Source organism: Mus caroli, chromosome 8 (genome assembly GCF_900094665.2).
Source record: "Mus caroli chromosome 8, CAROLI_EIJ_v1.1, whole genome shotgun sequence".
Lineage (NCBI taxonomy): Eukaryota > Metazoa > Chordata > Mammalia > Rodentia > Muridae > Mus > Mus caroli.
The window spans coordinates 48,131,839-48,148,768 of NC_034577.1; the positions used below are offsets into that span (position 1 = coordinate 48,131,839).

Here is a 16,930-nt window from a genome sequence, read left to right on the forward strand (position 1 = left end):
GAGAGAGAGAGAGAGAGAGAGAGAGAGAGAGAGAGAGAGAGAGAGAGATGAGATGCTGGGTGGCTAGAGATTTTTCAGTAATAGTTACCCTTGGGTTAAACACATTTGACAAAAAGAATAGAAATATTGATTATCAGAAAGAAGTAGATCTTCATTTATGTAAATAAACTGGAGCATTGTCAGATCATTTTTCTTTGAAATAAATAAGTGATCTTACAGTTGAAACTATGGTGTGAAAAATGCTGCTGACATGTCTTACAACCTATGTGAAAATTTTCGTATAATGCACGCATACTATATGGATAACTAGGATATGCATTTTTTCCATCAAGGGCAAGAGCTTATTCATCAATGTGTGTTTCCATATGCATGTTTGTTTCGAGAGGAACATGGGCAAGAGAGTCTTCCTTTATGCTCTAGGAAAGCTTGACACAGCCTTGACAGACAGTGTTTATGTTCTTCCTGTACCTTTTGTGAAGTATTGCGACTCTACTTGTGTCCTGTCACTCAATAGGTTGAGCACGACTGCTAATTTATTGCCAGACTGCAGCATTGTGATTTGCATTCCTAATCAGAGTGCAGATTCCCATTGTAAAAATGCTATCCTGTTGTTCCCTATCCAGAATCCTTTCGTTCTTTTTGTGGCCCCCATTCTCCAATAATCACCCTTAGAATTTTTCCCTTCACAAAATTCCCACTCGGAATTGGCAGCTTTTGTGGGCTAAACTAAAAATAATTTACAAAGACATCGATTCTTTTTCTCTTTACCTGTAAAGGTCCTACACCACTTAATAAAAATACTTATTACGACAAAAGATTTATTCTTATTTCTTTGAAAACCATGTTTTTATTTCTCCTTGATTCTGAAAGACATGAAATAAAGGTTCTATCTTAATAATAAGCTTTAACAGACCAGTCTCGAGATAGACTAATTACATCCCTCCTTGGCACCTTTAAATCAAATTAACTAGACACTTGGTGAGGAAGTAAAAGGAAAGGGCATTTTTGTAATGAATCTGACTGGGTGAGAAAAAAACTACTGCAGCAGAAAGACAGGACGAGAATTCGGGCTTTCCCACTGTGGTGGCAAAGGGGGGAATTATGGGTTGGTGGTCCGCTTCATACTAGGAGGACACCCCTCTGTCTGTTCACAGTTCAGCCTGCTTCCAGTTTAAAGCCGAGATTTCAGCACAAACCTCAATTTCTTTCCCCCATTTTAAATGCAAAGCGAGGCTTGTGAATCACAGTGTCTTGGCTCCTAGAATCCAGACCCCTTTCCACTCCCCCTCCCAAAATTATCCGGCTGTTTGTTTGAGTACCTGCTTACTGTGGCACACACAATGGGCAGCTTTGAGAAGAAAAATTGATAATCTTCACGGAAGAGTAATTTGAATGAAATTACACTTGACAGCCAGTCTCTAAGCAAACAAGAGGCGCGAGGGAGCCTCAGCTAAGCTCCAAGGACTTGCCCAAGCCACTGCTGCTGGAGCTGCCCAGGGAAAAAAGGCACACGCTTTTTTGACATCTAATTGAGCTTTTGACTAATTCCGTGCGCCAGATTCTCCTGAAGAAAGGTAGCCATGGAAGAGAATATGGAAGAAGGACAGACACAGAAAGGTACTGTGCTTTAAAACGGGTTTATTTGTAACTAAGTGATTATTTTGTGCTTTCCTTGTTTGCTTTAGACACTTGCCAGAGAGACTAATGCATCTTTCTCTCTTGGAAGGCATTTCTCCCTTTCTTTTTTCCTCTGCTCTTCAACTGCTGTAATGCCAATTGTGATCCTTACTATTTGAACATCTAAGTACCTAACTAATACCTAAACGCATATTCCAATGTTGATGAGAAGAGTACAGTGTGGCGAACTAGTCTTTAGTCCAGTCTTTGTTAGACTTCATTTATTTCATGTTTTCATGGTTGTCAAGCCAAGCTCCGAGATTCCAGATTTCAGGTACATACAGTTGGTTCACAAGTTGCAGTTAAAAATTTGATGATGTAACCATTATCAATACCTTTGCATAGCTATCTGATAGAACAAAGAGCAACAGCATGTAGTATAATTTGGTTGATATTCATTGAATTTATTTATTTTTCTGGATGCAGTGCTGTTTTAATTAATAAGGAACAAAGGTTCACTGATTTGGGGTTTTATTTAATGACATTAGATTTTTTTTTCTTTCTGTATGGCTGATTATAATCAACCTATACCTATATCATTGTTAAATATCAGATTCATTTTTAAAGCTTTATAGTTATATCTGTCTATATGTGGCAATTTTTAAATTAAAATTGGACAAATGCTGCCCATTTCAAATGATTCAAACAGCTTTAGAATTTTTTTTATACATCAAGTGGGGCTTCAGAGGAAATTGTTTTCACCCCAGTAGAGGCAGTGTTTGCTGTCATGTCTGTGCACTGGCTTATGTAACATTAGAGAAAAACACTCATTTTCTTAAGATTAAAAGACTCATAACACATAATACACATAAAGAAAATAATTTATGAGGAATACTAAAAAGAGATGTTTTCAAGGATGATTTTAAATGCATATAAATTTGTTCTCCTTTTAAACCTGCGTTTTTAATGATGTCACTGGTAGTGTGGAGATTCAGTGTATGCTTTCTCATGTTAAAATGTGCAGGTGTGCTTGTCCTCTTCTCTAAGTATACACACACACACACACCATACACACACATACACACACAGAAACATGCACACACACATACATATATGTACACACAGACAGACAGACACATACTGAAACCCACACACACCTTTGGGTAAACATGCTGTACACAGATCCACCTGTATACAACGACTAAGTATGTAAATGTTTTCTATATGCAATAAAGATAAAAGATAAGCTAATAATCTTCAAAGTTTATGCTCTCGTTGATAATGGCATTTGAAGAGAAACATAAAAATCAGCATGACTATATCACTAAGCTTTTAAATAAAAACACCAACATTATTTATCATTGCACAAATAACTTAGGAGTTTAGTAGAGATTTTAAAGGGTAAATTTCTCTACCAATTCCTGTCTAGACTAGACTAGACATTTCAGGGAACTGCTTTATTTTCTGAATAAATCTCTTATTCTCACATCTTTTGATTGTACAAGTCAAATATTCTTCTTAAGCAAAGAAAACAGTAGTTCAATCATTTTAAGTAGACAAATGACACTCATTACACTAAATAAAATCTTAAATTATGGACCATGGTAACAGGTTGAATGTTTCTCAGCAAGCTTTGATAGAGGCAAGAACAAGAAAAATGATGTAATGATGTTATGATCTCCCTCCCTCCTCGGGCAATACTAAAAATTGTTCATAGAGGGGAGGCAGCAGAACATTGACAGGATGATCTGTCACAGTGTGTGTCTTATCATCAACATATGTACATATAAACCAGCAATAGTAGGGGAAAGCAATGTTAAAATTCAAAAAATCTATATGGTATGCAATAAGTACATGAAGGTTCTATGTAAAATATCTGTGGATCGGCTTGTTTTCTTAATCGAGGAATGGATTTAATTCTCTTCATACCTGAGTATCCTTTTCTCCCCCTCAACTATACCCATGGCACTTTTTAACATGTTGGATGTTGTCAAGTTACCTTTGAACAGAAATAGAGAGGAAACATTGTGAATTTTGTATTGATTGCTTTTAGGGGAATTATATGATAAGCAGATCAAATCATTGGAAATGTTTTAAGGGTTCAGGTAGACAGATTTAATGATTCATCTCCTGGGAAGGAAAGCAGCATTTTATATTCCCTCCCCTCTTTTTTTCTTAAATCACTCAGGATTTTCGATACAGATTCTGATACCAGCATACTCTCTTGATTGAAAGGCATTTCCCAGTCTTCTATTAATTTAATATCTTTTATTGTACTTAATGTTATTGCTTCTGTTTAAACCGAAGACAACCAGATTATATTAAACAGATAAGCATTACACCAAATGAACACTTGAATTCAATTGTGGAGTGTGCTAACAGGTTAAATGCTCTGGGTGAGCCATAGCAGATGCAGCAACCAAGGAAAGTGATGTCATTGTTTGTTATCCTTTTTTCCAGCAGTAACTTTGAAAAATTATTCTCTCTCAGGGGAAGTGACAAAAAATACGTTTTCTTTGCTATAATTCAGACAGATTGAAATTTGCATCACCATCTACCCATACAACCTTTTAAATTCCACGAGAATGTAAAATTTAATCCACTACTTTAACTGAATATATCAGAGAAGGATATTTCGTTGATGGTTAAGGACTTAAAAGGGTCTCCATAAGAAATGTGTTTTTCCTTGTATTCATGTGCCCTTCCCCACATTGTCTGTAAAAGGCAAACAGAAAAGGTGATATGTTTATCCAAATGCATATTCAGATCAGGAGGGTGAATAATTTAAGTCTTGGTGAGTTCAGCAGACATTGTCTTCTGCCAATCCCTGCTTTGGTACAACTCTAAAATGGAAGTCATTTAATCTGTTGCATACTTCTTTTCTTCAGCCTTCACCAACAATATCTCATTGCACTGAAGGGTTTCTAATGTTTCCTTTAAAAAAAAAATCTCACTTTGGTAAAGCATGCTAAGTAAAAGCCAGTTCTTTAAAAATGTCTTCAGCCTGTGGTGGCTGTGTCATGCCATCAAAGGTTTTTGGTTTTAAAGAGAGTTTGAGCAAAGGTTACATAATTTTCTTTTTAATATGGCAAAGAGATTGTGCCTCAGGGAGGGAGATATCAAGGGATTCCCACCATCTCAGAAGAGAATGAGGGAGGTAGGGGGAGGTGAGGGGCTTTGTAGGGTGGGGACCTAGAGGAAGGCAGCATTTGGGATGCAAATAAATAAATAAATATTAAAAAACAAGCAATTAAAAACCATTGAGACACAAGATTTGATGATATTATTACACAAACCAGTCATGTCTAGTGAATAAAACAAATTAGTATATGGATTTAACATATATTTCAGTAGAAGAAAATACTTATTTCAGAGTAAATATGAAAATATTCATTGAACAAATTTTGTATTCCCATTATTGAAGTTTGTTCGTATGCAAAACAATTGATTGGTTTCATCTGGAACAAAAATAGAATACAAACAAAGTAATATCCTCCTTTCTTATGATTATGTTTATAAATTTTATCACTTCTGATCAACTGTAATCTGGTGTAAGTACATATGCTAACTGCTGTAGTATGAGAATGTTGAATAAAAGTTTCACAAACAAACATTATGTAGGTTTTAGTTTTTTGGCTGTGCTGGGAGACCAGAAGGGAAGTCTATGTTATCTCAATCCATCCCACCTACCATATGAGTCTCTCTTTTTACAGTGGATTCATGCTGAATATATCACCCAGCCATTAATCACCATCTTCATTCCAGACTAGGTATGGAATATTGGATATTGGCTGTGACAATTCAGAGTGCTTGTATACAAGTACCCCTTATTTTGCTTAATAATCTCCATGATCTAAAGCAATATGATGCCGGCAATTTAGACATAAATAAATCTCTAAAGGGCATTTTGAAAGTGAAATGGGAGAACTCTTAACTTCTTTTCATGTTCTTAAGATAGATGATATGGTGGGGTCATCTGGATAGGAAATCTGTTCTAATTTTGCTGTCAACTGTCACACTAGCGAAGCCTCAGTTATGGTGAGTGATAAATTCTCAGTCGTTTATTCTATTGCATCTTATGACATAGGCATTGTATCATGCACATTATCACACAGATAGTGGTGACTAGAGTGCACTAAGCTATTCTGAGAGTAACACACAGAGAAACACTGAGTTGACGCTTTCATTGCAATACATCAGTTGCTCTGTTATATTATTAATTTTCTGAGTTTATTGTTAGTTGTTACTTGCTTACTGTTACTTATTTACTCATTGTTTTCCAAATATAAGCTTCACAACTACCCATGACATGAGGTGTCTACTGGGGATCTTAGAATGTGTGTACTGTGAATAAGAGGGACAACTGGGTTTGGGAGATGGTGAGAGCACTTGCAGTTTAAGCAGTTTAAGGACCAGAATTTGAGTTCTTTGCATCACATAATGAGGTATTATGAGGAAGAAGCAGGCAGGTCCAGGACCTCCCCTGGAACACTGAACTTTAAGTTCATGGTAAGTTTATCTAAAAGGAATAAAGTAGAAAGTGGCAAAGCAAGACAGCTGGAAACAGCCCTGCTTTATATGGGCACGAGCATCTCCCATACATTTGCATGCATATGCATCTATGGCACACACACACACCATCTGTACAACACACACAAACACATACACATAATTAAGAGTGGATACTAAAATTATACTTTATTTGTAAGATGCATTTATGTAAGAGACATTTTGACAGTTTCTAGTAGAAAAACATAAGTAGTTTAAAGAGTTCTAATTATTAGTGAATTAGGAGGTACATGTATACAAATAAATTAATGACTCTTACCTTGTAAACAATTTCACTTCAGTCATTCCTGAATTAGGAGGGTTTCACAGGTTTCAAGTCTCATGGAACAATGAGTAAGTGATGCACACAAAAGAAAGCACCCAGTGTATTACTCAGTATGGTTTGTTCCTCGTAGCTAAGGCATCAAAGACAGACCCAAGCAATTACACTATCCCAGGCAAGCTTGGTGAACCAGACAGGGATATGAGTGAGCTGTAACTGACGACTGACAAATGCAGTCACATCACTGAAAATGTGGACTTATATTTATTAAGTAACCTTAATTATGTTCTGCATTTTACATGCAGATACACCAACAAATTTATATATGTGTGAAAGCAGTTTTGGAAAAGGTTTGCTTTTTAATTGAAGGATGGTTTTTCAACATTCTTGATGGTATGATATTTAAAAAGGAAGGCAACTTTAGCTTTACCATACCAGAGAATGTTAGTGAACATAATTAACTAGTGATTTCAGTAACAGACATTAGCCTAAGGAGTTAACACAAATTACTGCATTGGCTCTTTGCAGTAACTGTAATTGGTACTTACACTGAGGAAACTAAAAATCAAATAGGTTAATTAACTAAATCCAACGTACACAGTAGACAGTAATATTAAATTTGGGTTCAATACAATCACATTTGAGACCAGAATCTGAACTTTCAGACCTACTGTGATTTGCACTGAGCATCACTAATTGGCTATCTGCCACATGCCATACATAATGACTGCTCCAATCACATGCATTTATCAGCCATGTTCTGCAATTTATGATGACATTTTGTAGTCTCCCTTCTTGGGTTCTGACCACTTAAAAATATTCTTCACAAGGACAAAAATTGTTTTACATGAACCATCTACCCGCTGTGTAAAAAGCATAATCATTGTCTATTAATGAGTCAATTTAATTCACATCTGCACTTTAAGAAAATGGTAACTCTTGATTCATCTCTTTATTTCTTCACATATTTTCATAACTATTGTCCATATCGTACTTAGCAAATGGTAGTCAATCTTTGTTATTATAAAATTAGCTTTAACTGAAGCAAAAAAAAAACCCCAACATTAATTAAGAGGTTTTTCTGTAAACATCTATGAAGAATATATTTAGTTTAAGTTTCTGAGTGGTACTTAACTAAATGCATATCTAATAGATGCTAAAATTTTAAATTGACACTACTTTTTAGCATCCTTTGATGCTTTGAATGGTTTCCTGACTACAGCTTTTATTTTTACAATGAGAATAGTAAATTCACAAGCATTCCAAGATAACAGTGCTAACAAATATGGATGATCCAAAACTTTTGTGATGATCCCAAATAATTAGAATAGATTATAGAATAGATAAATATGTCTATTACATTAGAATTGTTAGTATGTCAAAATATTTACTAACTGTGAAGTGATAAACCATCAGCAAACAATTTTTTAGTTATAAATAACATGTTGGATTTACCTACCTCATTTTATTTTTCAATGTTAACCACTTTCAGACTGTTGACCACTGAAAAAAGAATGGTTTTGGTTCAGCCAGTGGATCCTCTTCATTTCAACAAATGCTTTCAGGAATCATGTCTTTAGCTAGTTTTTGTCCAGAGGTATTTGGTTGACAACGTTCCCCAAACCCACCATGTTTTATGAAGCATATAAAAGTCTGTTTTGTAATTTGATACCCTTGTATTTACAAGCTTAATGGGTCCAACTTGGAATGTCATTTGTCTAAAAAATTATTTTTATCCTTTTTGTTCTACTAAATGTCACCCTAAGAAATTGGCTATAGGAGAATTTAATGGTCATTAATATTAATTTAATAGTCAGTCCCAGAGCATGTGCATTCTTATAGTTAAGATTCTTGCTTTCATTTAGACATAATACTTTTCTGAAACAATTTTTATCCTCTTGTATTTCATTACTTCGGATAATAATTATGATTCTTATACCTAAGTTACATTTTATTGCTAAACACTAAGATGCTCAGTGACAGGTTTCCAATCTCTTATTAGAAGGGTGAGTGCAGAGGTTTAATAAATCTATAGTTAGTTCAGTAAAATGAATGTCTATGTGAAAGATATTAATATTACTTCATTGACTATTTAAAGTAGGGCTTATGCTGAATTGTTTAAGTAGTTACATGGTAAGTAACTGTGGAAGACTGAGGAAACTAACCCTCACATACCAGAAGATGATAGCTCATAGTGGTTCCTAGCATCAAGAACATAACTAATATGTCAATTTTGGCCTCCCTTATTCTCTATATCCCCTTCTAGCCAGTCACAGCACATATACACCACTCCCAGTTTTGAAAATACCAATGGATTTCTTTATCATTTGTAGAAGCAGAATGCGCAGATCATTAAAAAAAAAAAAAAAAAAAAACACTTCAAACAACATCCATCACAGCAGGTGCACAAGAATCAATTTCTGACACTACAAAATCAAAGCTTTCCCATGTGCCCTCAATCTCAGTTGTGAATTTTGTCTTGTGTAGTATTAATCTGATAAAAGTTCTTTTCTGTTGTGTAAAAAAACAAAAAGACAAATAATAACTGTTTGTATTTCTCTAATTACAAATGGAAATTTTTAACTTTATCTCAGAAGAAATCAATCTTTTAATGGGGACCACTTATGGGTTCATTGAGAAGTTAATTTATATTACAAGCAAGATCAGAAAATAAGAGAGGGTGCCTGTGGCTTTAAATGTTGTGTATTCCTTTAGAAATAAAATATTACAGCATATTAAAGCATTAGACACTGTCATAACCAGATTACTTTCCAAAACACATCTAAGGTATAATGAACTTTCAGAATGTTTACTTTCACAAAGTAGAATGCTGTGGTGTGTTCTGTTCATGGGAAAGTTATGAGACACATAAAGCTTCATGCCTGTGACTGTTTGTTTTAGAATATACACACTTTTTCTTTGTTTAAGAATTGGTTTTCTATTTACTAATAAGATTTATTATTCACCTCTTTGCTCCTGTTATTATAACACATTGTGACTATTATTGAAGTAGTTGAGCATTTTTCCTAGAGGCAGAAAGTTAGAGTTGAAAGATAAATCCCTGTCTGAGTTGTCCAAACAGCTATTTTCTAAATGTTTAACATTTATTTAATACAGAGCAAGCCTTATAATCCATCCTTTTATGTATAAATGTTATTTCCTGTCTGCTTTTTCAAAGTCCAAACTTCTTAAAGGTAAGAATTATATTGTTTTATCAACCTAACTAGCAAAGTATGTTGCTAAATATCCAGTGATAATAGAGGACAGAAAGAGGAGAACATGGAGGAAAAGAAGAGAATGAAGGTAAAGTCAAGCATCCAGCAAAAAGGATGATCTCCTCCCAGAGACTTCAAAGCAGCTCAAAATGTAAAAGAAGGTTGCCTTGACTCCATTTTATACCATTACATTTGAACTAAAATAATCTTTTATTCTTCAACAGGATAATGTTCACCACTTTGATAGCAGCTTTCGGCAGACTGAATAGATATTTTCCTTTTTTTTTAAGATTAAAAATCCCACATATATTTAGCATCCCAAGTCTAGCATTTAAGTAAAACACATTGAACTGCAAGTTCTTCAGAGAGTTACAAAATTTGGAAAGAAATTTAGATGTTATAACATTTTGTATGATATCGTATAAGAAAGAAAAGGATAACAATTTGAATATTTGTTGTCCATGGACATTTGTTATTGTTGTTATTCATTACTGTGTTGATAAAGAAAGAAAATGTATAAATAGCACTTTGAAATTTACGAGGACAACTAAGGAAGATTAAGAGAGTTTCATCCAATGTTTCTAATGAGCCAATTTGTGGGGCAATAAGTTCCAAAAATATTAGCATGACAAGTATTTTAAATATAAATAAAAGGCCATATGAAGTCATGAACATTAAGTTCACAAGAGTGATTCGTCAGTATCATTTATTCTGAATAATTTAATGTCTGTCTTTTTATGCCTCCAATTTTGGTTAATTAATAATTATCTATCTATCTATCTATCTATCTATCTATCTATCTATCTATCATCTATCAATCTATATAATCTTGTGAAAGCACTGCTATATAAGTTGAAAATGAAATCTGGAAAAGTCAAAATAAATTCATAATTTAGATGCTAGTTATATAGTTATATAGAAAAGTAAAGAAAGATAACCTTGGGAAAGTGTTTGTTGAAATGAAATACTAGATAAATGTTTAACCTTCAAACAGGTAGTAATACCTGTCACTGACATTTGTGCCTACCACAAATGAGTAGTAGGTGCTATTAATATGTGTCTATGTATCTCTTCTATAATAATATTTAGTAATATATACTGAATCTATGATTTATTTTATATGATTATATAAAATAATTTTATGGAAAAATACATAAAAGTCTATGTCCTTTTTAATCTTATCAATACAATATTTGACTTGGGTACATTACTTTCTTTCAAATTATACAGTTATGAGAACATCATTACAACTTAGGCATGCTGAGAAACTTTGAGCCAAGTAAGTAATTCTCCAAATATATATTCAGCAGAGGAAGAGGAAAGCTTCTAAAGTATTAAGATATAGAATTTACTTATTCACTTAACTCCTTCTGTTTAAACTCATGACATTGCACACTGTATCCCATCTCTGCCAAAGGCTGTGTCCCACAATTACAGTGGTTCAGAATCAAAAAGTAAATAATACTTAGCAAAAACACTAAATTCTTTTTATACTTTAGTACAGGGTTAGTGATTGTAAGGGTCTATCCAGTAAGGAATGCTGACTGAAACTCCCTAGAGCTACAGAGAAAAGAGTGTTAGGAGAACTGCCGTGATGCTCATGTGCTGTGGAACAACACAGGGCGAGTTGTTTAAAGAGTATGATTCAGAAATAATACTAACTGATAAAAAGGAGCAGTAAAAATATAACAAAGAGGGTACTGTTCTTCTATAATTTCATCACTATATATCAGAGCACTGAACTGTTTCAGCTGTGTCTTATCACTTCCCTATGGCAAGGATTTGCAATGGCCTTGTTTTTGCTTCCACGTGAAATGCAACTTTGGACATGCTAGACAAAGTCTGAATACTCCTTTCTGTTCTGGGAAGAAAATTCACTTTCTATTTAGCCTTTTCTTTTTACTTTTTAAAAATTAGGTATTAGGTGTTTTTTAATTAGGTATTTTCTTCATTTACATTTCCAATGCTATCCCAAAAGTCCCCTATACCCTCCCCCCACTCCCCTACTCACCCACTCCCACTTCTTGGCCCTGGCGTTTCCCTGTACTGTGGCATATAAAGTTTGCACTACCAATGGGCCTCTCTTTCCACCAATGGCCAACTAGGCTGTCTTCTGATACATATGCAGCTAGAGACATGAGCTCTGGGGGTACTGGTTAATTCATATTGTTGTTCCACCTATAGGTTTGCGGACCCTTTCAGCTCCTTGGGCACTTTCTCTAGCTCCTACATTGGGGGCCCTGTGATCCATCCAATAGCTGACTGTGAGCATCCACTTCTGAGTTTGCTAGGCCCCAGCATAGTCTCACAAGAGACAGCTATATCAGGGTACTTTCACTAAATCTTGCTAGTGTATGCAATGGTGTCTGCGTTTGGAAGCTCATTATGGGATGGATCCCCGTATAATTTTGAATTTGTGAGTTTTCCTAAATATGAAAGCCATTGGCAACATTTTACTCTAAAATATTGTTGAGACCAATATGTATTCCCATTTCCCCATTCTATAGAATGCCTTTTATGCCTGTTATTTGAAAAGTAATATTGCTTCCTGCTTTTTTAGCATGTGTTGAGTGAACTAATCATTTCACTCTCGTTTATTAATGTTTATTTTTCAATTAAAATTTTCATATAATATAGTATTTTAATCCTATTCATCCTCACCCAAGTTCTTCCAGATCCACTGCCCCACTCCCCATCACTCTGTGTGTTTTTGAAAACTGAAGTCTAAATTTTGCTGTCCAAATATTCTTGGGTGTCTTATGTTCTACTAGAGTTTGGTTGACAACCAGAGGCCACATCCTTATAAAAAAAAAACAAAACAAACCCCCAGTAGCTATTATTTGCCAACATCTCCTGAAATGTTGTCCCCATCTGCCCTCTCCATGCTGACCTTGTCTTTTCCTAAACTTAAATAGGCCTTGTGCATATCCTGGATAATATTTTTAAATATTCACATTGATAACAGGTGTGGTTGTACTATTCCTTTAAGTGGATCTCTGTGAGATCTAGTCCAGTCTGATCTATATAACAAGTTCCAGGCCAGCCAGGGCTACATAGGAAGACTCTGGGGTAGGAGAGAGAAAGAAGGAGAAAGGAGGGTAAGGAAGGAAAGAGAGATTTTGAAAAAGCACAAGAAACACACATAGATGTAGAGACACACATGCCTAAATACACAGGAATCCTACAAGAACACAAGAGTGGAAGTCATATATGGGATCTTTAATGCTAAAAGAATGTTCTGACTCAACATTATGAAAACCTCAGAAAATGCTCTTGAGTTGATTTTGTGTTGGCCATCTACTGTTGGGTATAGGGTCTACTTTGAAGAGTGTTCGGTTTTTGTTTTGTTTTGTTTTGTTTTGTTTTCTCAGTGAGACTCCCTTGAAGAAAATTAATTATTCATATCCACGTGGCTATGAATTGGAGATAGCTTCTAGGTTAGGTATGGACATGTTTCCATTTCTCCTTTTAGCTCTAGGACCACCCCTCCTGGAATAGATGTGTGCAGCCCTGTGCGTGCTGTCACAGTCCCTGTGAGTTTCTTTGTGCTGGTCCTGTTGTATTTTAGAAGGCCTTGGTGTCCTCCATACCCTCTGGCTGTTACACTTTTCCTTTCTCCTCTTCTTTAGGACTCTGAGCTCTTAGAAGAAGAATTTGAAGGTGACATCCCATTTATGACTGCGTGATCCAAAGTTTCCCATTCTCTGCATATTTCTAGGTGTGGGCCCCAGTATTTGTTTCCTCCTGCTACAGGAGGAAGCATCTCTGATAATGTCTGAATAAGATACTGATCTATGAGTATAGCAGAATGTTGTTAGGAGTCTGTCTGTTTTGTCCTGTTCCAATTTGTTTGTTAACATTTTATATTGTATTATTTTATTGTTAATGTTTAGATTCCTGTTAGTTTTTTAATGGGAGACAGAGCAAATGTAGATCTGCTTCAGATTAGATATGGGGATGAAAAGTTATAATCAGAATATATTGTGTGAAACCAACTATTTTCTTTTTTTAATTTATTTTTTTCACATACAATGCATCCATTAAAAGAAATAACTATTACTTGGAAAAGCACTAAAACATAAAATTCACATTCAGTTATTTCTTAATTTCTTCAAAATCATTGTGAAATCTGAATGATTTATACATTTTAACCTTGATTATATAGTAGATATAGGAGAAAATTTGAATCATTGGGTGACATAGTTAAAGTACTGAAAATACTAATGTATTTATAATTAACTATATTATTACAGATTCTCTGTGCATAGGAACTGTATTATTTGGGGGTATTCATGAGCATTGATATATCATATCTGTGGGTGTTGTGTATTCTTAGTTCTGTTACCATTGTCAATCTTTTAACAAGTTAGTTGATAAACATAATTAACAAAAATGTTGCTGTAATTCAAAAAGACCCCAATGAAGATCATTTCTAAATACAGTACCCTATACTGGTTGATCATCTATATTATGACTGAAAAGCTCACATAGCACTATTATTGACAAAATAAATGAATAATAGATGTAACTATTTTAATCTTCTATATTTTAATAATTTATTTCTGGCATTGATTTATTAATAAAGGTGGTATACAAAAATGTAATAAAATAACTAGAGGCTTATCATGCATTGAAGGGGAATATGATAATGAATCAGCAGATTTTTCTAAACAAGTTAACACCAAGTTGTCTGTGAGAATTAAAAAAATGATATTGAAAATTGTTGAGGAACAAAAGGTTTAAACTGAAAACACACATAAGAACTTTATAGAAATTCTTGAAACTATTGTTTTGGATTTGAAAACTTGCAAAGCAAGTTCCTCTGGGAAAGAAAATACCCATGGGAACTCATTATATTTTCATTATGCTAAAACAAACAAGCAAGCAGCTTACATCAATGGGAGAATTCAGAAACTGTCTTTCCCTCAGCAATACCCCTAGCAAACAAACCTCAATACTTCTTCCAGAATTTACAGTTGTGAATACCTCTGCTAAATTATGACCTACACTCAATAACATAACAGAAGTCAATGATATGGAGTGAGTGGTTTATATTTTGACTGTTGCTATTTACTGGAGCATATAATAAAGAAGCACAGATATTTTACATGGATTTAATGCCTGTTTCTTCTACATCCTTACCGTGTACAGAGCAAGGAAAGCAATGTGCCATTCACAGCTCACTGTTTCAGAGATGCATATTCTCAGAATATTGACCAGTCATTGAATCTTTATACTAATTGCCATCCACTGAAGAGACTCAACGCTGTGAAATATTTATTTACAAGATAGCTTGACAGTATGTTCACAGCAAATTAATAGTCTTTTTCTCCATTTCAACATATGAATTCTCTGGCCATAGGATTTTAGGGCCATTTCAGTTTTGCAGGGCTAGGCATGAGTTTCCTCCTGAGGGTCAGAAAGTAGTTGTCTACCCCCATGACATTCATAAACTTGGTATCCAAGGAAATGCATTGTCAGGCAGGTCACAGTTCATAGACTGTTGGTGACTTTTCTCCACCAGTGCCTGCATAGAAACTTTCAATAATCTGAAAGCTGGGCAGCATGGAGGCAGCTTTATTTCTCCATATTCTCTGACCAAAATGTATGATGTTTTCATCAAAAAAGGCTCCTACTATTTAACTGTGGTGGAAAACGAAGAGCAAAGGTCAATATTCTACATTGCTTTGGGAGGTCTCTGGGGACTTCTTAATTAAAAGATCAAGCAACTGCATTTTTCATTGGACAACCTGTTTTATCATACATATTTGACAATTGCTCAGCCATAATTGTAACACCTGTGTCATACACCCACCAAGTGTCAGGCAGCACCATGAAAAAGAGAGTGGAATTATTGTAAGAGCCTGAGGTTAGGCAGGACTCTCTTGTGATCATGAGGTCACCTTGCCCTCATATACTCAGAGCAGCTGTGGTTACTAGCAGAAGATTAAGCCTGCAGACATTCCAGCATTGACGAGGGAGCAGCACAAAATACCCAAGTCTCCTTTTCACAAGTTGATGACAGGTGGTAGCTGCTAGGAGAGAGAGGAAGTTTTCTTTTGGGTGTGGCTCTTGGTAGGTTGATCATGAATGTCTCTATAATCATAAGCATATATGTTAATCTCAGACTCAGTGTATTATATAAGAAAAGAATCCTGGAAGTAACATTCTATCATTTCTGTCATGTACTGTAATTCACAAACAAGTTGATAAACCCAGCACTTACTCAAGTACAAGATACTGCAAAGGGCACAAGTGCTGGCAAGCAGGTGCTCATTACTGAGTGCTACCTAAGAGCTGCCAGCCGGGCATGTCTATATGTGCTTGAGATGGAAGATGTTCAAGGTGGACCTTATTAAATGTTAAGTGTACTTTACATTCTTTATTCTCTGGTTATTTTGGGCATTGCTTTTGTATGTTTCTCAAACTAGAACCTGATGCGTCCTTATGAATAATTATGGGTTGTTAATTACTTTTAACTTCACCCTTTGGTCAATATCTAAGTGCTAAGTGTCCATAAAAAGTGTTCCCTTAGTCATTTCTCCTAATTTGTGATTTTACATCTTTACCTAATCATTTGCTAATATTGCTCATCAGGTCTTACCTTAAGTAATTTCAGTTTTCCCTCACGTGTTTCAGTTCCTTCAAACTCTACACATAAAGGCTTGTTTGCCATGTCAAACTATATTCATGAATTTTGGAGTTTACAGGCTTTTGTTAGGGATCCAAACGTAGATCAGTAGTAGAGTACACACACACAGCCCTTGCTTTTAATCACCAGCCTTGTGAAAACAAAATAAATAATAAATAGAAACAAAATAAACAATAATGAATGATTAATAGTTTACATTATTTTATGACTTTTAAGATATATTGATGACTTTGGTGTATCAATATCTTGACCATTTGGTTCAAAGTAAACTCTCTAGACTCATTTTTAATCTCAGAATTCACACAATAGTTATTTGACATTTTCTTCATCTTTAAGCATATCATATTCTATTAATGTACTTGGAAGACTCAACAACAAATCTCCCATGGCAAATTATAGAATAAAACAAAATCACTGGTGTCACCGTACTTTAATCATATGCCCCAAGTTTGTCTTAGCTTCTCATTGGCATAATTACACTAGTCCAATTGTTATTTGAAAGAAATAAACATTCGATGCTGCTACCAATGAACAATGTCACTGCACTCTTTTGAAAACGTAATAAAAATACAGTTTAATGACATATTACTCATTCAAACTGAATTATTTTGCTTC

At 34.8% G+C, this 16,930-nt stretch overlaps 1 protein-coding gene across 2 annotated transcripts in view; it reads left to right on the forward strand.

Moving 5' to 3' along the window:
* Gpm6a (glycoprotein M6A) overlaps window positions 1–16,930 on the forward strand; it is a 251,111-nt gene that overhangs the window by 150,910 nt on the left and 83,271 nt on the right. The window contains exon 1 of one of the 2 annotated variants that reach the window (XM_021169729.2): window positions 1,015–1,617. The exons of the other annotated variant lie outside the window; for it this stretch is intronic. Coding sequence (XP_021025388.1) covers window positions 1,581–1,617 — 37 coding nt within the window. The 5' untranslated portion in view covers window positions 1,015–1,580. Of the gene's footprint in view, window positions 1–1,014; window positions 1,618–16,930 lie in introns of those variants that run through there. 2 annotated transcript variants of the gene reach the window in all.